Source organism: Cyprinus carpio, chromosome B1 (genome assembly GCF_018340385.1).
Source record: "Cyprinus carpio isolate SPL01 chromosome B1, ASM1834038v1, whole genome shotgun sequence".
NCBI lineage: Eukaryota > Metazoa > Chordata > Actinopteri > Cypriniformes > Cyprinidae > Cyprinus > Cyprinus carpio.
Genome location: NC_056597.1, coordinates 35,342,044 through 35,365,216, shown reverse-complemented (window position 1 = coordinate 35,365,216; position 23,173 = coordinate 35,342,044). Strand labels below are relative to the sequence as shown.

Here is a 23,173-nt window from a genome sequence, read left to right as displayed (position 1 = left end):
GCTATGACAAGTCTCAGTTAGTCTAGTACAGAACACGTAGCCAGGGTTTTTTTTTTTTTGGTGAATATGATAGAAAAGAAAAAAGGTAAGTACTAGTATTAGTTGGTTAAGTGCAGGCGAAAAAGATGAGTTTTTAGATGTTTTTTTGAAAATGAGTAGTAATGAATAGTAATGTAACCCTCCCCAGGCCTTAATGGGGAAGATGTAAAACGAGGGCAACAACCACAGCATGTTTCCTTGCAAGTACAAACAAATTTATTAAACACAAAAAGGTAATAAGAAATGGCAAAGAAACAAAAGAAACAAAGGTTTAACCCACAGACCATAGGGTTCCCCAATCCTATACAATGGCAATTCCACTGCAAAGAATACGCTCAATCACAGCACAAAACCAAATAACACTACAAGTGTAAAAGAAAACCCCAACACTCACTTGACTCAAACCACTACAAACTGCTCCCCATCACCTTAAAAGAGTCAACCATGTGTACGAGAATGGGAACCCCTCTGTCGTTGGTTGGTTAAAAAAAAAAACACAAATAAACAAAACAAAAACACAAATAAATATCAATCAATAAATTAATTCAAGTTTATTAATGTGTTTATTTTTTAAGTGTTATATTTTGAAACAAAATATAGAGACAAATATTTTAGATAAGAGTAAAAGGCAATCATGCATCATCTGTAAAAACAAAGAAAATACAATTCATGATTGCCCCTTTAGAATATTAGAATTAAAAACACTTAACAATAAAACAGAACACACAACTTGTAATACAAAAGGTAAAAAAAAAAAAAAAAAAAAAAAAAAAAAAACTAACTAACTTCACATACTCCAATAGTTCAATTAAAATCAATGTGTTAATGAATAACTCTACTAAATTCTCTGAGGCACCCACTAGTATATCTCCTTTAAGTTCACAATAAAAAATAAATAAACACACGTTAAAACTGAACACACTAACCAGAACCATGAGAGTCACAACCCTTACCTCCACAATTTACTTTAATAATGTTCACAAGGCTACTACTCGTTTCATTATTACACAGCACTGAAACATACCACACAGCTTCTCCTGCTTAACACATGGTCTCACAAAGAGAAAGACCAAAAAGTTTGATTTCCCTCTTTATAGTACTTGGACTCATGGGATCTGTAGTCCAAACACATTTGTAGTCCCAAACAAGCCTAATATAGAGCCACTACCAATGCTACCCTCCACCCCATTACAGTAGCATTACTTGCAATGTTTAATAATGAGTGTATGACGCCCCTGATTATAGCCTAATAAAAATGTAATTTGCTATTTAGATCACATGCATTATTTTATATACACACTGGCGGTCAAATATTTGAAATAATTAACACTTTTTTATTCATTCATTCATTCATTCATTGAAAGAAGACTGAATTTTTTTGATAAAATAACAGTAAAAATAATAATATAGTGGTTTTAAATATATTTTATCAACATAATTGATATTCAAAATGGTAAGCACTGATTTGTTTACGTTTGTATATCTGCATTTATCTCGTATATCTTTGTTTTGGTTTCTCCTTTTAACTGCTGATCAGTTAATTCCTCTGATGCAGGCACAGAACGCACGTGTTAGTTTACAGTCGGCTGTAGTCTGAGCGGTGTGTCGGATTTTGTCGCCGCTAGTTCTTTGAAGTCGGCTTGGTGTGTCCCGGCCTTAATGTTGATCCAAGAAATAAGATGGGAGAAAATCCCTCACAGCTCTTTACTGAATTACTAGTAGTTTTAACAAGAATTAATCTATGTTTAATTTATACAGTGAAGGCAATTTTATTTTACATTTGATTATTCAGTTTCTGTAGCTGGACACCTACAAACTTGAAAAAAAAAACGTAAACATTGTTTAATGTGTATCTTTCTTCTATTTATTGATTTGTGCTATTTACAGGTACAGCCTACACCGGGGCCCTCAAACCAAAGCTATGGCCCTGGCTAGAACCCAAGAAGGAAACTTAAACATTTATAACATTTTTTAGTTAACCTCGAGATGGTATTCATCTTATATTTTCTGCTTAAATACAGTATGTGTTGCGTCCAGAATTGATTGGATGGAAATCACTTTGATCATAATAGCTTACAATTGATTACAATACTCAAAATATAATTAATAAATCATATTATTTTAACACAAAGAGATGTCATATATTTAAACTACCAAATCACACATCATTGCGTAAAACTCTGAATCTCAAATCTATTGTAAACACTGTCATAATATAACAGGATATATATTCTGTTTTTTTTTTATTTATTTACTTGATACCATTTATACTAGTTTTTTTAAATCCTCTGAGGTCTATCTACAGTCGCTTCAGAGCCGATAATGCTCCCAGTTCAATTTTTTCTGCTGCAAGAATAAAATGACAACTGGATGCATGAACTGCTTTAAATGCAGTGGAAAATGTTCAGTGCCAGATATCACATCCATTGTATTTCTGGCAGGTGAACAGAATTTTTAACATTTAAGATTGGCTGGCTATAGGGAAATTATGGCTTTTTTGTTTTACTTTTAGTTTGACTCAAAAAGTGTGCACTACTACAATTGTACACTACCAGAAATGCTGAAAGAAGAGACACGCTGTGATGTTGTACTTCCTTTGTTGTTATTAAACAGGACTGAATGTTGTTACAGGACTAAAAACAGTATCATTAAGATCATAAGAAACGTTTTCAATTTACTTTTTATTCACCATATTTTACTTTCTCCTCATTCCCATTAACACCACCAGAAGCAGAGTTCAGTGCTGCATTTCCAGCAGCTACTACTCCTGCCATTACTGCTTCAGATAGCGCCGCTCCTTGCAAAGCAGAGGCCAGAGCTGCAGATCCTGCAACTGCTGCTCCTGAGATAAAAGCTGAACTAAGTGCCCCACCACTAACTACAACTGCTGCTCCTGCACCCACTACCACACCGGTTCCCATTAAGACTGCATCTTTAGCTTTATTCAGCAGCCTACTTCTTTCCTCTTCTACTCTCCTCCTCTTCTCTTCTTCCTCTATTTTCCTCTGAGCTTCCTTGTACATCTCATTTGTGTAATGCTCTCCTCCATTCTCCATCACCATTCTGTCTATCTTCTCTAGCAGTTCAGTGACCTGTGAGTGATTTTTTTCAGCTGTGTTAATAAAAACATGGCAACCTCCTTTACATTGTTCAACTAGATTTCTAATCTGTTTGTTTTTGCTCAGAAACTCTTCTATGGATGTTTTTAACTGATCTCCTCTAGTGAACAGAATGATGGTGTAACGTGCAGCGTCTTCACCAAAGTTCTCCTGAATCCATCTGACTGTGTTTTTCTCCTCATCTGTGAATCTCACGTCCAGTCTGATGACCAGCAGAAACGCATGAGGACCAGGGACAGACATTTCTACACATCTCACCAGTTCATGCTTCAGTTGTTCTTCACTGATTGTCGTATCAAACAGTCCTGGAGTGTCGATCACTGAGATCTTTCTACCTTCTACTGTCTGCTGATGCTGTTGGCATTTCTCAGTCACAGATTCAAAACATAATTCTTCTTTAAATGCTTTTCGTCCCAGGATGGTGTTTCCTGTTGCGCTCTTTCCAGCTCCAGTTTTCCCCACCATCACGATCCTGAGATCTGTGCACTCGCCAGGTTTTATGAGGCTGTTCTGTATGGACTCTGTATGAGAACAGACAAGGAACAAGTAACAATAAATTATGTTTCATTTAATATTCAAGAAATATGTCATGATGTTTTGAAAAAGCTATAAATTAGAGGTTCTCACCTGCTTGGGTTAGATGTTTTTCTGTCTCTGTCTGTTGCTCCTTCTGGTCCCATTTTCTTTTTCTGCTCATTTTCCAGCATTCTGATTGTGTTGCCTCTTCTTCTTCATTCTTGTTTTCTTGTGAAACTCTAGAGCATCTGTCATCATATAATTGAGTTCTCACAGGCGAAATAAAACCTTTCTTTTCAGTAACAACATTTATTGTGCTCTTTTCCGTTACACTGTGTGTGTGAATCAGCTCCTTTTTTTCTTTTTTGCGTCTTATTGGATATCTTAAGAAAATGTGAATGTCATAATGCTGACCATCATTCCATTTGACGAGTTCATCAATTTTCTCAAGAAGTTTTGTGACGTGAGTTGGAATAATGTCATTTTTGCTGTTGATTGCATAATACTTTCCTCTGCAGTGACTGACAAGGTTCTGAAACTTTCTACTTTCCATTAAGAGATTCCATTGTCTAGTTGCCATTTTTTCTCTTCCAACAAACAGCACCATGGAGAACTTTAAAGCTTGAGCTCTAAAGTTCTCCTGAATTTGCTCCACAATGTTCCTCTGCTCCTCTCTGAAGGTATCCAGGTTGATGACGAGCAGGAACACGTGAGGACCAGGATAACAGAGGAACATACTCCTCATCATTTCACTCTGCAGCTCTTCATCAGTCAGCTGAGTGTTGAAGAATCCTGGTGTGTCGACGATGGAGATGTTTCTGTCTTCTACTCTTCCTGTCTGTTTCTCACTCTCTCTGGTTCTGCTCTCTTCAAACACCTCTCGACCCAGTATTGCATTTGCTGTTGATCTCTTTCCAGCTCCAGAGACTCCCAGCAGCACGATCCTCAGATCACGTGAATCTCCTGTGAAAGAGTTCATGTCATTAGCTGGAGCTTTTTGATGATTTACAAATGCTTCTGTGAATCTAAACACACCTTCTTTTCATCCTCAGCTATTTCATTTTAAATGTCTCAGTGCGATTGGTAAAAATCATTAAATTCAGTTGGAAAATGCATGTTGCAATTCTAAACTGATAGAGTCTGCTCCATACAGCCAGGGCTCTCAGGTCTGCGTGACAAAGCTAGCCCAATGGCCAGTTAAAAACAGTCCAAAGTAGTGCAATGACCATATCCTATATGTCAAAACTCAAAATATGTAATTTCCATAACTAAAATACACATTCTTATGAAAAGCACCATGGTTTTACTACAAATAAAACCAAAATGTGATTGCTATGGTTTAACCATCACTCTAAAACAGCTGTGTTAAAAACAACCCTGTGCTGGCTGAAATATGGACTGACCCAAGTCTTAGGTTAAATGTTTAAACCCAGCCCTCTGGGTAGTTTTATTCAACTCAACTATTGCTTAAAAATGACTATAATTGTATTTCTTGCTTTAAATAAACCCAGAATAGGTTGGAAGTTATTATAATATGTTCAATAAATGAACATTTATTAATAAGTTGGATAAATGATAATTAATAAACTTTTTTAATTGCTTATTAAAAAATGTTCACCTTTTGCTCATTGCCGATGGCTCTAGTAATTATATGTCTGATTTTGAATTTAAAACCTATCTGGGGTTCATTTTAAGCCAGCCATATAGTAATTTTTAAACAATAGTTGGATTTTTAGAATTTTTTAGAGTGTGGTAACCACAAATTAACCATATGGCTACACTAACCGTAGTTTAACCATGGTATTTGCAGTAAAACTGTGGTTATAAAAATGGTAAGCAAAAAAAAAATTAAATAAAAAATAAATAAATAAAAAACTTTTGCTACAATAAAACCATATTTCAAATGGGATTTTACAGTCAATGTTATGTTTAATATTAGCCCAATTCCATGAAAATAAACAAATAAATAAATGCGGCCTTGGCAACCCTGCATTCATCACCAGCTGGCTTCTGCAGGAGTCTGATTTCACTGTCACAGGTGGAGTGTAAGGAGAGATGACTGACAAGACCATGGTGGAGGATTTGTTGCTCAACAGATCCTGAGCTTATTGACAAATATATTTTAAAGATAATTAAGCACGTGCACAGTACGTGTGATCGCAAAAGTACACAGTAAGCGCTCATTCAAAAGTGATTTCAATACCCAGCATATTGATAGCAGCAGATGCATGGAAATCATGTATAATATTAGAATATTTGCAGTGCGGGCTGGAGTAGAACATGCAAGCTGCAAGAACAGGCGGTTATGGTCAAAAATTTATTTAGAAAACAGTCCCGTGCAGAACTGTCAACCACCAGAAACAAAAGCTCCGTATATAATTCATTTCTCTGTATGGTATTAAGCTGTATTCCGTGAGGATCACTTTAGGTTATTTCATTTAGACTTACCTTCTGGCCTATGTGTTGCTGACATCGTGTCCATGCAGTCTGTCTTTGTCATTTAAACTCTCTCTTTCTCGCTCTCTCTCTCTCTCTCTATCTCTCTCTCTCTCTCTCTCTCTCTATCTCTATATCTTTCTCTGTGTACCTGACACAGGAAGTATGAGTAACGCACTTCCTCAAAGTTTAAAAAATGCATCAAAATCATGTTGTTTTTTTTTTTTTTGTTGTGTTGTATTTTTTTTTTTTAGATCTACAGACTGTGTGTGTGGTGGGGGGCATATTAGTGATCATTTAGAGATGAAGTTGACTTAATACAGTTTTATTTTCATCTGAGAGCTAATTAAACAAGCACAACAGCACTGTAAAATAAAGAGGCAGGGTTGGCAAATCAAAATGCCAGCAACAAACAGATACAAATTGTTTGGGTTAGAAGTGAATAGTAAAATAATTTGTATTGATAATCAGAATAATGGCAATTAGCATGTGAATGTGACTGAAAAGGGTCACATAAACACCTTTTAAGGTTAGTTCTTACAATGATAATAGTCTTGAATTTGCTGAAAAGTCTCTTATGACTCCATGCTGCCACCTACTGCTTTGGTGTGAGAAAAAAAAAAAATATTTGTGTCTATTAGTTGTAATGTGTCTTTCTAATGAATATACAGTATATTATGTGTTTGTGGTGGTGCGCTTGTATGTGTCTGCATGACTGTGGCTCCCACTCTCTCACTGTGTGTGTGTGTGTGTGTTTGCATAAGTGCATGCTGTATTAATGCTGTGTGTGTGGACATAATTATCAGATGATATTGTCCGTCGCTCAGATGCTGATTTACTCCCACATGCAAGAACAAAGAGAGTGTTTCTACAAGCACAGATGAGAATCCAACAACAGCACAACACACACAGACGCTCCTCAGACGCTGTAAGTACTGAAGAAACTTCATCTAGCAAAATAATTTCTTTGAATTATAGCTCTGAATTGTTTTTGTAATTACGTTGCTGTCAGTTTAAGCAAGTTCAGGTTTAGTAAGTTCAATAAGATTTGTATTTATTTATTTATTTATTTTTTAATTGAAGAGATTTTGGAAACATTTCATAAAAAGGTTTCATTTGTCAGTTTAAACTACTTCTAAAACGTATTAATCTTAGTTAATGGAAATATCATTATTTAGTAATACGTTATTAAAACCAAAAGTTATATCTGCTAATATTATTTAATAACGTAACATGAATTAACAATGAACATTTTATGAACTAACATTAAAAAAGATTAATAATCATTGTAATAAATGTATCACTGTTACTTAATACATTAGCTAGTATTAACTAATGAAACCTCTAGTGTTACTGATCGATAGTAGTTTCTCTACTTAAGGAGTTTCTTAGTTAACCGTCATAGTGAAATTCAGAATTTTCAAATGATGTTATGATGTTTGTAATTAATAGAAATAATCACTTAAGCTAATTATGCCAGAATTATGAATGCATAATTTTGATTCAATTTGTGACTTATAAATAAATGTAAATTTCCAACCTATTTTGGGTTTATTTAAAGCAAGAAATATAAATAGAGTAATTTTTAAGCAATAGTTGTGTTGAATAAAACTACCCAGAGGGCTGATTTTAAACATGTAACCCAAGACCTATGGTCAGACCATATATTTCCCAGCACTGAAATATTGAGAAAATTGCATTTAAAGTAATCTTTATGGAATATGATCTTGACTTAATATCCTAATCGATTTTGGCATGAAAAAAATAATGATAATTTTGACCCATACAATGTATTGTTGGCTATTACTACATATTTAACCAAGTGACCTACGACCAGGGTCATATTTATATTACAAATATTTTATTTAACAGCAGAAATGGCACTGCGGAAATAATCATTGTCATTTTTATTTTATTTTATTTTAAGGGAGGATCAAACTATTATTTAAATCTAACTAAAAACAATGCATTGTCTTTTGCAGAGTTAATCAGTGTTCGGTTGACGATCAGTCATGGCAAACACAGGTCTTCAGGTGATGGGTCTGGTCCTGGGCGTGGCAGGCTGGGCGTTCGGGATACTGGTCTGTGCCGCCCCCTGGTGGCGCGTGTCGGCATTCGTGGGGGATGAGCTGGTGGTGTCTCAGGTGCTGTGGGAGGGGCTGTGGATGACGTGTCTGTCGCAGTGGGGCCGCCTGCAGTGTAAAGTCTATGACTCCGGCCTCGCCCTCTCAAGCTCCGCCCAGATGTGCCGCGCCCTGTGTGTGCTGTCGCTGCTCCTGTGTCTGCTGGCACTCCCGCTCAGCGTGACCGGGCTCAAGTGCACCCGCTGCCTGGGTGACGCGCACGAGACCAAAGCTCGGCTGGTGCGGGTCGGTGCACTGCTCTTCGTCGCGGCTGCCTTTTTCTTCTTTTTGCCAGTGTGTTGGACCGCGTATGTCATAATACGTGATTTCCACGACCCGAACGTTGCTGCCCCCCTTAAACGCGAACTAGGATCGGCGCTCTACCTGGGATGGGGCGTGACTGTGCTGATACTGGTGGGCGGGGCTTTGCTGTATTTAGGCTCCACCTCCCCTGGAGCTCCAGCCATGCCTGTTTTTGGAAAACGCGCCAAAGGAAACCCTCCGTCCACAGCAGAGAGCAAACCGGAGAAAGTCTTTGTGTAAGAGAGTGTAAAAGACTCAGCCTGGATAAACTGTGTCCTAGTGCTCACATAGAAGCCTTAATCTGCAGGAATATGATCATTTATTCACTATTATGTCATTCCAAAAATGTACACTGTTGTTGTTGTTCCATAGACTTTATGCAGCTTATTTATTTGATTTTAATTGGCTCTTTGTTATCCATTTTTATGTACAATTGTATTTGCACTGCTGAAAAAAAACAGCTAAACCCAGCCTACACTGGTTGACTGGTTTTAGCTGGTCTGGGGTGCATTTCCCAAAAACAACTATGGTCGCAGGTTCTGTCATAATCAACAGAGTTCAGCTGAACTAACGACAATAGTTAACTAACAAAGCTTTTGGGGAATGCACCTAGGCTGGGAGACCAGTTGAAACAACCAGCTAAACCCAGCTAAGACCAGCTAATCAACTTATGCTTGTTTTAGAAGTTTTTTTTTTTTTTCTTCAGCAGGTATATGAGTAAACCTACAGCTTATTCACAACACAAAGAAACATTTATCAATAACGTTATGCTACTCTTATAATACTTTTGAAAATGCTTTTGTCAGCTATAGTCTTCATGTGGAAAAAGCTGTCTGGTGCTTTTTTTCAGAATTTCTACTTGTACTAGAATGAATAACATTTGCTTAGAACGAAATAATGGTGTATGACATCCTTTTTATTTTAAGAAAGTGCAATTGTATTAAGAAATCAGAATCTCTAATTCATTCCTACACTGAATCTAAATACATTTCCAAGCCTTTAGCGACTGATTACTGAAGGATATTTTACATGCTATATGAAGGTCAGTAATTAGGTTACACTGATTTTGTTGTTGTATCACAGCCTCACATATTGCTTTTATGTCTTTTTTCAGTGCTCGGTATAATTAATGTTTATCTCATTTGGTTTATTTATTGATGTGTCACTGTGTAATATTTGTCTAATAAACCTAATAGAATAATGTAGGTTGACTGTATGTTGTTGTGTGTTGCCTGGACATGCATTGCATGCGTGTGTTAATGCGTTGGCAGGGATCACGCGACACAATAGCAGAATACAGGACAGGGACAATAAACAGAGAGTCCACTGTTGCTCTGATGATGTCACTATACTGGAGGACGTGTGGAATATGAGCTCGTGTTGAACTCTTTCAGAAGCCCTGTATAGAAACAGACACCATCAGAGGAGGAGGAATTCATCAGCATCAGTACTTCAGAGACATTAGTGACCCCTGCAGAGAGAGCGGCATGTTGGTTGGCTCTAAATTGGGTTAATTTGTAACCCCTGTTGGCTTGGGGGGGGGGGGGGTGGTATTAATAAGTGATGATTTAACACCTGTATTACTGCTACAGTCCACAAGAAGACAATCAAACCCACGCCTCCAAGAACACACACTCTCATTGTGTCTTACTGACTAGTTTATGGGTATCATCAGCTAGTTCTGTGGATAATTTCACCACTTTAAAACATATGCAATATAGATAGGTAACATTAATGGAAGCTTTTGTTGTTTACATTGTTACTACTTATTATTTTTACCTCCTTTTTACATACAATATTGTCAAAGCATCAATACAGATTACTGATACTTTGCCAATACTGTATCAAGTAGTAGGCTACTTAGAAACTGAAGAAAGAGACAGACAGACAGACCGACAAATAGCCTGGATTGTTTAAATAGTAGACCACAAAACCAGTCCTAAGTAGCACGGGTATATTTGTAGCAATAGCCAACAATACATATAGGTCAAAATTATATATATATATATATATATATATATATATATATATATATATATATATATATATACAGTATAATACCAAAATTCATTAAGTAAATGTTCCATGACAATATTTTGTAAATGGCCTACTGTCAATATATCAAAACTTAATTTTTGATTAGTAATATGCATAGCTACGAACTTCATTTGGACAACTTTAAAGGCGATTTTCTCAATATTTTTTTTTTTTTTAATTTTGCATCTTCAGATTCCAGATTTTCAAACAGGTTTATTTCTGCAAAATATTGTCCAATCCTAACAAAGCATACATCAATGGAAAGCTTATTATTCAGCTCTCTGGTTTTGTGGTCCAGGGTCACATATATGGTTATTGTACATTATAGACTGGCATTATAAAGAGATACCCATTCAGTCAGTCCAACAGGAATATACAGTAGTCAACATTTGAAGTGGATCAAAACCTTTCATCAAAGTTGTCCTAAAACCAAAACAATACCAGTTCTTGTCTTAGGACAACTTTGATTAACTGTTTTCATCCACCTCAAATGTTGACTTCTGTAAGCAGGATACATGTCTCAAGAGCAGAAGTTTATTGGTTAACTAAAACTTCTACACGACAGCACAGCAGCTCAGTTGCGTCAGTGCAGTGGCTCCTCCCCGAAGTTGAGTGAGAAAGAGGAAGTGTTTCTTCTTAAAGTGACAGTGCAGTGATTTAGCGCACGCTATCCAGTATCGAAGCGGATACTGTCTCTTTAAGAGTCCAGAGCTCGCTCTCAATGAACGCCGAGCAGTCAGATGCGTGTTTTTCTCTTTTTGTGTGTATTGTAATGCTTGTGTGTCAAGAGGAGGTGGATCTGGCGCAACGGTGAGGCCGTTCTAGATTCCGCGCGAGCAATTGGCTGCTCGTGAACTTTGTTTGCCCGCGGTCACGCCCCGATCACGCACGCCACGCACCGGGGATGTCTCGTGCTCATCGGGAAAACCGGTTCGCTCGCGACCTCGCGGAAGATTAGCGAGATCATCCACACACTCGGGCCGCACTCCGCAGTGCGCAGCTCAGGTTTGAACCAGAGAGAGAGACAGAGAGAGATTAACGGTAACCGGAGAGATGGCGGAGAAGCGGATGTCGCGCTGGTACTTCGGTGGGATCGCGTCATGCGGAGCCGCCTGCTGCACGCACCCGCTGGACCTGCTCAAGGTGAGACGCTCTCGGTGTTTGGGTGTCAGTAAACAGAAAATGAGTTTCTCATTTGGACAATTCATATTTAGACATGTAACAGTGCCTCCAGAGCAATATATTGGTCAGACCAATAATTCCGATCATATTTGTTAAATTTAACACTGTTAAAATAATAGAAACTTGCTGACTTAATTGACAAATTGTAATACATGTTTGGATAATATTATTATTAAGAATATCAACGTCATAATAAATACATAACGTTAGGTGTTCCAAATTCTACCGATAGTCATTTTTTGGTTTGTTTTATTTTTGGTAATTTAGGTGTATTAATAAATACATAACGTTTGGTGTTAGCATAATATTACTTGATAGAAGTTTGTCTGTTTAGAAATCTGCTGACAGGCTTTTTTTGAAATTGTGTTGAATTGATAAAACATATTACATGGCGATTTTAGCACTAAGAAGTGTGTCTGTTTCAAATTATAATGCATATTTTATGTCTGATAAATCAGAGAAGTAGTTTGTCCATTCCAAAATACACTGACAGTCTCGTAAAACTATAATGGATATTTTACGTCCAGTACATTTGATAATTTGTTGGATGTAAAATCATATATATTTTATTTTAACAATATCTGCATAAAATCCTTGAAAGACGTGTCTGTTCAAAAAAAAATTAAATAAATAATAAAAATAAAAAAATACAGCCTTGTCATGTTTTTTAAATATTTTTTTTCATTGAATTTTGGTGAAATATTGTGTAAAATAAGTGTTAATTTAATTTAAGCAACTTTATGTACATCTAATTTCCTAAAGTGAACTAATATTGATATATTTTGCCCGACGGTTATGAAAAAAATAGCCATTGACAAGCACACAATTGAATACGATTTTGTTATCTGATTTGGGGTCGGTTTTAAACAGTTTCATGTGATGCCCCGTGTAATTAAACCCAATGAATGAGTGCGTAATCACATTACAACAGGACGGAGGTCAGGTACTAAAGTCATCAAACCGCAGTGAAGGACACTACAGTCAGACCCTTGTTCTAGTTCACAGAAACAAACACAGTCATTTGGTCTTATAATAGAGCTGGACGGGTGTCTTAATTGTTTTCCAGAGGTATAATTACGTGGCATGCTCTTGAAGAAAGACTGCAAATGTTCTGTATGCGGTACGTTTATATTAAAGGCCAGTGGTATTTTAGGATCAGCTCATTCTGTGCTTCTTAATGGGACATGAACTGTACAGTTCACTATCATGCCATAACATCAAATACGTGCGCATGTGAGCGAGCTGGCAGTCCATGCATGCTTCTGTCCAGATTCCTCATGAGTTACAGACGTGTGTCAACAGCACATGTCCGCCATCTGCGTGTGTGTGTGTGTGTGTGCGCACATCCAGTTGAGTCCGGTTTGGTGGACTTTGATTATCTTGTGTCTCGTTTGTTCTTCAGTGCACTTCTGCTCTTAAGAGCTCAGTTGTACTTTGGTTTTCCCCCAAAAGTTTCTCAAAGAGCAAGTATCAGGTGGCCTGTGAATGAGACACGAATGAATGAATTCAAAGAAAGAGAGTGAGTTACTGAACAGTCAGTTCCTTCTCTGATAGCTGAGAGACGCTCGTCCTGTTTGCTTCCATTGGTCTTTAATCGTCTGAGTGCTCTCTTGTTTATCTGTGATAACAGGCTGAATTATCTCAGATTTGTCTGCTCTCCACTAAAAGCAAAACAAAAGCTACAGATAAGCGCCATAAAACCACACACACACACACACACACACACACACTGACTGAAGCCAAAAACACTTGTGAAGAGCTGCTTGACACGAAGGTCACCCAGTCACCCTTCAGAGATCTGAGTTTAATGAGAGACAGTCTTTGTGTGAGCTTAAAACATTAATACGAGATTCAGACATACTTCTGCATGTGTTAATGATCTTGAGATTGACTGTTGAGTTACACATGCACAGCTGCATTATTAAATAATTACAGTGTTTGAGCAGAAAGACATGTGACGTTATTGTTGGTATGCTGGTGTGAGCGACCATTGGCCTCTGTTCAAACATCCCATAGAGAGAGAGTGTGTGTGTGTGTGTGTGTGTGTGTGTGTGTGTGTTTTTGTTACAACCTGTTGCTTGTTACAACAGGTACTTAATGCACAAGTGAGCATAGTATAATCAAATTCTACACGCACTAGAGCTACTTTTATTTGTCCAGGATGCATTAAATTGATTAAAAGTGACAGTACAGACATTTATAATGTTACGAAAGTTTTCTATTTCAAATAAATGCTGTTCTTTTGAACTTTGGATTCCTTAAAGAATCCTGAAAAACAAAAATTTCAACATTGATAATAATAAATAGTTCTTCAGCAGTAAACCGGCATATTAGAGCGATTTCTGAAGGATCACGTGACACCGGAGACTGGAGGAATGATGCTTTAGTCACAGGAATGAATTACATTTACAATAGATTCAAATAGAAAACAGTTGTTTTGAATGGTAATATTTCACATTATTACTGTTTTTACAGTATTTTTGACCAAATAAATGCAGCATTGGGGAGCAGAAGAGACACTTCGAAAACAATCTTACGGACCACAAACTTTTGAGCGATTGTTGTCAATATTGTTTTTTACTGCTGATGTGATGATGTAATAATAATGATATCGATGATGTTGACAGGTGCACCTGCAGACGCAGCAGGAGGTGAAGATGAGGATGGTTGGCATGGCGATGCACGTGGTGAAGAACGACGGTGTGCTGGCGCTCTATAACGGCCTCAGCGCTTCGCTCTGCAGACAGGTCAGATCCTGACCCCAGATCAGCTTGATTTGTCTGGGAATAACCAGCTGTGATGCACACACCCAGCAGCGGCTCTGGAAAGATCCTCTGAAAACGCCTGTAAAACTGGAGAAACAACTTATCTGAATGACTTATTTTATGAAATCATTCACTTTCCCACGTACAGTGCCTTGAACTGAGTGTCAGTCAGGTCATGTGATCGGGATCTGCTGTTTGAGCATGTGTGAGGGTCAGACACTGATTGAGTTTGTTCAGTGAAGATGAATGGTCATGCTTTCTCTTAAACTAGCAATGTTTTGGAAACAAAAGCTGCTGAACTGTCGAGGACGATATGGAAAGTGCTACAGAACACATTCACCATGACAATGCAGAAAATCTAACCAATATTGTAGACGTCATTCCTTCCAATAAACAACTTTCAGTATTTTACAAAGTGAGAGGAAACTATGTGAACATAAATTGTCAACAGTTAAAGTTATAATAATACTAATAATCTAATCTAGTTTAAATGCAAATGAATGCATTGGTTTTGTGTAACAGCATAAATATATGAAACACAGAAGCTGTGATGCATTTGATAGACACCTTAATTAAGCAGTTTGACAGGTTTCTTTTATGTAAGTGGATATTGTGAGGTAAAGTGTTGCCTTACACACGTTTTTTAAACTGTAAGCCTTATACACTGCCCTGAATATATCAGAAACTCTTCCTGAAATACATGAAACAGCAGCTCTTCGGTTAAAGTCAGTCTCTCGTGGTTAAGTGTGAGATTGAGATTGTTGGTGTTTACTGGTTAAACATAGTTTACACAGGAGCTGGTGAAATACACATGCAGTGCTAATGAATCTCTCTCTGTCTCTCTCGTAGATGTCGTATTCTCTCACCAGGTTTGCCATCTATGAGACGGTCAGAGACATGATGGGCAGCGGCGGTCAGGGACCCATGCCCTTCTATCAGAAAGTCCTGCTGGGCGCGTTTGGAGGTAAAAACACACAGCACTACAAAACAGGGAATCACCAAACACCTCGTGATGAACACCATCACCATCATGCACTACACAATGCAATGGTATCAATGGTATGTATGCAACATATATATATGCAATACATATTTATTACATATGCATGCATACGTGCTATTTTAGTATTGCTGATTTACTATTATAGTTTTTATTAATATTCTGAATTAGTTTATATTTAGGTTTCATTTAAGTTAAACTTTGTGTAATTTTGTTTTATTTATTTATTTTGTTTATTTGTTTCTATATGTATGGAAGCATGTTTCTTCCACAGGATTAAAAAAAAAAAAAGAAGTGAAAAATTAATTTCACATTTCTCATTTTTTTTCCGAATTTGTGAGCTATAAACCGTTCAGTTCTGAGAAGAAAGTCAGAATTGTGAGACAAATTTAAAATTGAAAGAAGTATTGCTAGATAAAAATTGTTAAATAAAAAGGTGCAATCATCCATTATTTTATTTTTATTACAAAAAAAAGTGAGATGTAAACTTAAAATTGCAAGTTTATATCTAAAGAGAGAATTTTTGTATCTCAAATTTAATATATATTTTTTTAAAGAATTGCAAAATAAAATTTGAAGAGATAAAAAGTCACAATTACCTTGTTTTTTCATAAATATGTATAAAATCATGTGTAATATAACTTGTTTGTTTGCTGGTTTTGATTGTATTTGTTATGCTGCCATGAAAAATAGCCTAAGATGCTGACGTGGCATTATATGATGTTGACGTGGATTTAAATAAATTTGTTTATATGTTTTTTTATATTTTTTATTGTAGTTTTTAGATGTTTTATATTAACCCTGGTGCATAGATGAAGACATGTTGTGTGTTTCTCCACAGGCTTCACCGGCGGCTTCATCGGGACTCCAGCGGATATGGTTAACGTTCGGTGTGTATTGCAGGGTTTGTGTTTGTGTTTCTAGCTCATCTGGCTGAGTTTGAGTGTTTTTCATGTTATTGATCTCCACAGGATGCAGAACGATATGAAGCTTCCTGCAGAGCAGAGGAGAAAGTGAGTGTGTGTAGGTCTGAAATCACTCCAGACGGGTCATGACGTGATTAATCTGAATCATATCTGTGTCTCTCGCAGCTATAAACACGCGCTGGACGGACTCTTCCGGGTCTGGAGGGAAGGTAAAGACCTTTCTGGATCTCTTCAAATCATCTGGAAGTGTTTGAATGTCTCTCTGAACATGTGTTTCTCTCAGAGGGAACCAGGAAGTTGTTTTCAGGAGCCACTATGGCGTCCAGCAGAGGAGCCCTGGTCACTGTCGGACAGGTGAGACAGCAGTGCATGATGGGAATGACTGCAATTCATGAAGTATCTCAATTTATTGAATATTTTGGCTAATCAGATTAGACTCTTTTTTTTTTTTCTGACGATCTATGAACTTTTTAGTATAAGTGCATTAAATGCCATGTCAGGAACTGGTTTGGTTCTCACACCCCTGAATGCGCTGTGAGCCGCGGTGGATGAAGTGTTTATGATGATGAAATGATCCTGACTGTGTCTCTCTGTGTCAGCTGGCGTGTTATGATCAGGCCAAGCAGCTGGTGTTGGGCACAGGACTCATGGGAGATAATATACTCACACACTTCCTGTCCAGCTTCATCGCTGTGAGTGTCGAAGCCTCTGATTGGCCAGTTATTGGTTATTCTTGATAACTTTTTTTTATATTTTATGGACAGTATTGGACATCTAGTTTTTATTGATTAGATCAAAATTGTGTGCGTGTATACATGTAAAATATTTATATGTACATATGTGTGTATAGTATTTTTTTTTTTTCATTTTATGTATGTGTTTGTGTGTGTATATGTGTATATATATGTATATGTACATTGCCATTGATAAATTAATTGTGATATTAAACTGATAAAGTAATCGATAAATCGGTTTTGTTTGTATAACATTTGTAGAAAATAAAACCAAACTTTATTACTTTTTTAGAATGTATATAAATATGTGTATAATACATTTATGTGTAAATCTATTATCTCTTAATAATATTTTATAATTATTATTGTTATAGTTTTTTATATATACATATATACATACACACACACTTTTTTTGTCATGGATAAATATATAACTTCTTTTTTTTGCTTAATTAAAATTTTTGTTGCTTAATTAAAAAAAATATATATATAAAATATATATATATATATATATATATATATATATATATATATATATATATATATATATATATATATATAAAATATTATTATTAATATATATATATTTTTACGTCATGCCTTTCTCTGTTCAGGGAGGTTGTGCGACGTTCCTCTGCCAGCCGCTGGATGTAATAAAGACCAGATTAATGAACTCTAAAGGAGAATACAGAGTGAGTTTGCTCTCTCTTTCTGGTTATGATCTCATTATCTTTATTGCTCATTAATCAAATGTATTTTTGTATATTAGGGTGTGATTCACTGCCTGACTGAAACTGCCAAACTGGGACCACTAGCCTTCTACAAGGTACCAGATTTGCTGAATTTTGCTTCATTTATTCATTAAACACAGATCTTTTTCATTACTGATCCTTTGGAAAACGTTTCCCTCCGTCCAATCACACAACAGGGTTTAGTTCCGGCCGGGATCCGCTTGATTCCTCACACGGTCCTGACCTTCGTCTTCCTGGAGCAGCTGAAGAAATACTTCGGCATCCGGGTGCTCAGCTGAACTTTGACCTCTTGACCCTTTCCCTTCGGCCTCCTCTTGAAGCTGCTTTCACTTCCACAATATTATTTCTGGAAAATCTCACATTACTCAATCATGACCAACTCCACAACGCAGCCAGACCAACGTAACGAAAGATGATTCCTCACTGTCCGCGTGCAACCCGTCATGAGCTCCTCTGACAGAGCGGGATCTTCTGGGAATAAACGACTGTACGCTCATCTCTTCAGGGTGAGCTTTAGATTATAGATGTTTTCTGAGCGGATAGATATGGTTTCTTTTTTAGTTTATGATATGATAATTCTGATTTTTTTTTTTATGCTGTTCTTAAATCTTTAACAACGTGATGAGATGTTTTAAAGGAAGAGTTCAGTCATCATCTCATCATTTGCTCACCTGCATGTTGTTCCAAACCTGTACAGTGTTCTTTATGCTGAACATCATGTTCCTCTGAATAGACACTCTTTTTCCATTTATTAAATTGTTTTGTTCGGGTGAGTAAAATTATGACAGAATTTTCATTTTTGCTGAACTGTTCCTTTAAGACACAAACAAAACACTCCTTATTGCTTTAAGGGTTTTAAACGGTTGCATTCAATCTCTATGTATCATGTTAAACTGTTTTAATGGTACAAATTCTGTATTTTCGACTGTTTGCTGGGTTCGATTGACAGAAGGGTCAGGGGTCACACAAAAGCTACGAGGGGACAGAATTAAAACCAAGTTTTACTTTTATAACCAAATTGTGGAGCATCACAGAAGAACATAAAACGAGAAACAACTGACTGATGGGGACCCAGTAGTGTATCTGCAATGAGAAAGACGAGTCAGACTTCTGTACGTGGTGCTATGCTTTCATTTTTCATTATAGTTCTGTTCTTTTTGTAATATTTCTTCTGGAAAACTTACCATCGGCACGGATCTGTGACTGAAATCGCGTTAGATCCTTAGTTTCTGCAAATGTGCATGTAGTTGTTTTAGTGTTGAGTTAATTGGTGCATTTAGTGAATAAGTTGCACAAATTACTTGTAGTAATTCTGTTTTGTGCATTGATCCTGAGAATATCTGGATTTATCCTAAACTAGGCATATAATAACACATATTGCAAATTTAATTTAAATGTATAATTTTAGATTAAATTGGTATATTACCATATTGGTATATGCTTCAAAACAGACTATTTTTTACACTAAGAATGACATTGAACACTGGAAAGCCTGATCTGTCGGTGTCCAGCAGAGGGCGCTGTCGTGCAGTGAATGTGTGCGCATGCGTGACGGCGCAGAGTGAGTTTATGTGGGTACGAACAGTTTGTTTGCTTGTTTGTTTTCTATACATTTATTTGTAGCTTAGGGTTTAAAAATGGAGGATTGAACTGGTTGTTGCTTGAAGTAAGTGGCATTGAGCTGCTCTCTACCTTGAGAAATATATGCAAACTAAGTAAGATATAAAACTGGTCTACACTGTCTCTTCAGAACGGTATTTTGTCTGAAATGAAAATGTATGGAAATAAAAGTACTAACACAAGAAAATCAGGTGGAATTATTTGTATATTTTTGTATTCAGCTCACACATTTACTCAAACTGAAATGTAGCCTAGGTTTGGCTCCATGTGAACAATGTGGATCCTAACGCAAAGTTTCTCGGGAGAACGCAAAAACATTGACATTTTACCTAAACAGAAAACGTTTGAATCTTCATGCGTGCTCTACCCAGTGGACACTTAGTGACTTTTGAACAACTTCCCCTTGAAAATAGTTACCGAAGCACAACTTCCGCGTTTAAACCAACCAGCTTTCAGTTTCACTGTAGTGCGTTCCCAAAGATAAAACGCGAAGAGAAGCGTAATGGAGCTGTTTTACGCATAGGTGAGTAGAAGTTAATGGTATGCATCTCTTTATTCAGAGTTTACAATCACGTAAACTGATCGAAACTTCCACAGAACCGCAGCACGTGTCTGTCAATGTTTAATCTGTTTCAAGCCATAATGTTTAGATCACATCTAACACGAAGAACAGAAAACTTGTGTGAACAAACTGCAAGATTTAGGCGCTTGTGATCCATGTACATTGCATGCCTCAGTGACATACATAAGTATAGCTATACACATGCAATGATGTACATAAAAGTTCTTCATTCAAGTTTATATATTTAGATTTAGTTTTTCCAAATATGACCATATATATATATGTGTTTATATGTATGTATATATATATGTGTGTATGTATATATATATATGTGTGTATATGTATGTATGTATGTATATGTGTGTATATGTATGCATGTATGTATATGTGTGTACAGGTCCTTCTCAAAAAATTAGCATATTGTGAAAAAGTTCATTATTTTCCATAATGTAATGATAAAAATTAAACTTTAATAAATTTTAGATTCATTGCACACCAACTGAAATATTTCAGGTCTTTTATTGTTTTAATACTGATGATTTTGGCATACAGCTCATGAAAACCCAAAATTCCTATCTCAAAAAATTAGCATATCATGAAAAGGTTCTCTAAACGAGCTATTAACCTAATCATCTGAATCAACTAATTAACTCTAAACACCTGCAAAAGATTCCTGAGGCTTTTAAAAACTCCCAGCCTGGTTCATTACTCAAAAACCGCAATCATGGGTAAGACTGCCGACCTGACTGCTGTCCAGAAGGCCATCATTGACACCCTCAAGCGAGAGGGTAAGACACAGAAAGAAATTTCTGAACGAATAGGCTGTTCCCAGAGTGCTGTATCAAGGCACCTCAGTGGGAAGTCTGTGGAAGGAAAAAAGTGTGGCAACAAAAAACGCTGCACAACGAGAAGAGGTGACCGGACCCTGAGGAAGATTGTGGAGAAGGAACGATTCCAGACCTTGGGGACCTGCGGAAGCAGTGGACTGAGTCTGGAGTAGAAACATCCAGAGCCACCGTGCACAGGCGTGTGCTTTTGAACCAGAAACAGCGGCAGAAGCGCCTGACCTGGGCTACAGAGAAGCAGCACTGGACTGTTGCTCAGTGGTCCAAAGTACTTTTTCGGATGAAAGCAAATTTTGCATGTCATTCGGAAATCAAGGTGCCAGAGTCTGGAGGAAGACTGGGGAGAAGGAAATGCCAAAATGCCTGAAGTCCAGTGTCAAGTACCCACAGTCAGTGATGGTCTGGGGTGCCATGTCAGCTGCTGGTGTTGGTCCACTGTGTTTTATCAAGGGCAGGGTCAATGCAGCTAGCTATCAGGAGATTTTGGAGCACTTCATGCTTCCATCTGCTGAAAAGCTTTATGGAGATGAAGATTTCATTTTTCAGCACGACCTGGCACCTGCTCACAGTGCCAAAACCACTGGTAAATGGTTTACTGACCATGGTATTACTGTGCTCAATTGGCCTGCCAACTCTCCTGACCTGAACCCCATAGAGAATCTGTGGGATATTGTGAAGAGAAAGTTGAGAGACGCAAGACCCAACACTCTGGATGAGCTTAAGGCCGCTATCGAAGCATCCTGGGCCTCCATAACACCTCAGCAGTGCCACAGGCTGATTGCCTCCATGCCACGCCGCATTGAAGCAGTCATTTCTGCAAAAGGATTACCGACCAAGTATTGAGTGCATAACTGAACATAATTATTTGAAGGTTGACTTTTTTTTTGTATTAAAAAACACTTTTCTTTTATTGGTCGGATGAAATATGGTAATTTTTTTGAGATAGGAATTTTGGGTTTTCATGAGCTGTATGCCAAAATCATGAGTATTAAAACAATAAAAGACCTGAAATATTTCAGTTGGTGTGCAATGAATCTAAAAATATATGAAAGTTTAATTTTTATCATTACATTATGGAAAATAATGAACTTTTTCACAATATGCTAATTTTTTGAGAAGGACCTGTATATGTATGTATATGTGTGTATATGTATGTATGCATATGTGTGTGTATATGTATGTATGCATATGTGTGTATATGTATGTATGCATATGTGTGTGTATGTATGTATGCATATGTGTGTATGTATATATATGTATGCATATGTGTGTATATATATATATATATATATATATATATATATATATATATATAATATATATGTATGCATATGTGTGTATATGTATATGTATGCATATGTGTGTATATGTATATGTATGCATATGTGTGTATATGTATATGTATATATATACATATGTAGCCTATACAATAACAAAAACTTGTAATTGAACATTTTATTTTACATTAATAAGGAGCGGAACAACAGGATATTCTGCATATTGTGCTGTTAAGGCTTGAAATAGCAGAGCAGTAAACATGCAGATCCGTGTCTTTAAAAACAGAGAGCGATCCACTCACGGTCCAGTCACACAAGATGCGGCGAGGAAGCATGTCTCATCCTCCACAGTGTAAGTAATTCATGCCAACATCCATTTGTCTAAGCATCCACACATCCGTAACGTCCGTCTCTCTGTCTGTCCTATCTACAGTATCTGACCTGAATATTATGCTGTTGGGTCTGACTGGAGCAGGGAAAAGTGCGTCAGGAAACACCATCCTAGGTGGAGACAGAAAAACATTCGAAGAACGTAATTATTTCACGTCTGAGACCAAACTTTGTGCACCAGCACATACAGTGGTGGACAGACGAACTATCACTGTGATCGACACCGTGGGACTCTCTGATACAGCTGTGAAGGTCACAGATGTTCAAGCCCAAATAGAGCAGACGATACAGAATACAATACACTGATTTGTTTTTTTCTGGTGGTGATACTGGGTGGGTGGGTTGTTGAAGGAGGAGAAAAAAGATGTTGTGTGATTCATGGAGGAGTTTTTTGGAGAGGGGTTGTTGAAAACAATAGTGCTCTTCACTCATGCAGATCAGTTACGTGTGTCAGTAGAAGATCATCTGAGACGATGTCGAACACTGCGGTCAGTAGTCGACCGATGTTCAGGGGGGTTTCATGTTTTTAATAACAAGGATGAAGATC

The 23,173-nt window shown here is 37.0% G+C and overlaps 4 protein-coding genes across 4 annotated transcripts; 3 read left to right on the top strand and 1 right to left on the bottom strand.

The window, feature by feature from the left end:
* Positions 1-2,285: 2,285 nt before the first annotated feature.
* LOC109066193 (GTPase IMAP family member 8-like) lies at positions 2,286-6,228 on the bottom strand. Its single transcript, XM_042717270.1, has 3 exons — positions 6,123-6,228; positions 3,786-4,637; positions 2,286-3,679 (listed from the first exon to the last, which is right to left on the bottom strand). The coding sequence occupies exons 1-3, from the start codon at positions 6,172-6,174 to the stop codon at positions 2,721-2,723; spliced, it is 1,863 nt and encodes a 620-aa protein (XP_042573204.1). The 5' UTR covers positions 6,175-6,228; the 3' UTR covers positions 2,286-2,720.
* Positions 6,229-6,919: 691 nt separating this feature from the next.
* LOC109053616 (claudin-9-like) lies at positions 6,920-10,028 on the top strand. Its single transcript, XM_042717267.1, has 2 exons — positions 6,920-7,038; positions 8,093-10,028. The coding sequence occupies exon 2, from the start codon at positions 8,123-8,125 to the stop codon at positions 8,774-8,776; it is 654 nt and encodes a 217-aa protein (XP_042573201.1). The 5' UTR covers positions 6,920-7,038; positions 8,093-8,122; the 3' UTR covers positions 8,777-10,028.
* Positions 10,029-11,254: 1,226 nt separating this feature from the next.
* LOC109052440 (mitochondrial dicarboxylate carrier-like) lies at positions 11,255-19,739 on the top strand. The gene is made up of 11 exons (XM_042717266.1): positions 11,255-11,716; positions 14,383-14,502; positions 15,370-15,484; positions 16,362-16,410; positions 16,492-16,533; positions 16,612-16,655; positions 16,730-16,800; positions 17,046-17,138; positions 17,795-17,872; positions 17,950-18,006; positions 18,109-19,739. The coding sequence occupies exons 1-11, from the start codon at positions 11,627-11,629 to the stop codon at positions 18,208-18,210; spliced, it is 861 nt and encodes a 286-aa protein (XP_042573200.1). The 5' UTR covers positions 11,255-11,626; the 3' UTR covers positions 18,211-19,739.
* A 133-nt stretch (positions 19,740-19,872) lies between these two features.
* On the top strand, positions 19,873-22,932 carry LOC109052358 (GTPase IMAP family member 4-like). Its single transcript, XM_019069810.2, has 3 exons — positions 19,873-20,075; positions 22,523-22,588; positions 22,670-22,932. Exons 1-3 carry the CDS (start codon positions 19,907-19,909, stop codon positions 22,930-22,932), a joined length of 498 nt encoding a protein of 165 aa, XP_018925355.2. The 5' UTR covers positions 19,873-19,906.
* Positions 22,933-23,173: the final 241 nt, after the last annotated feature.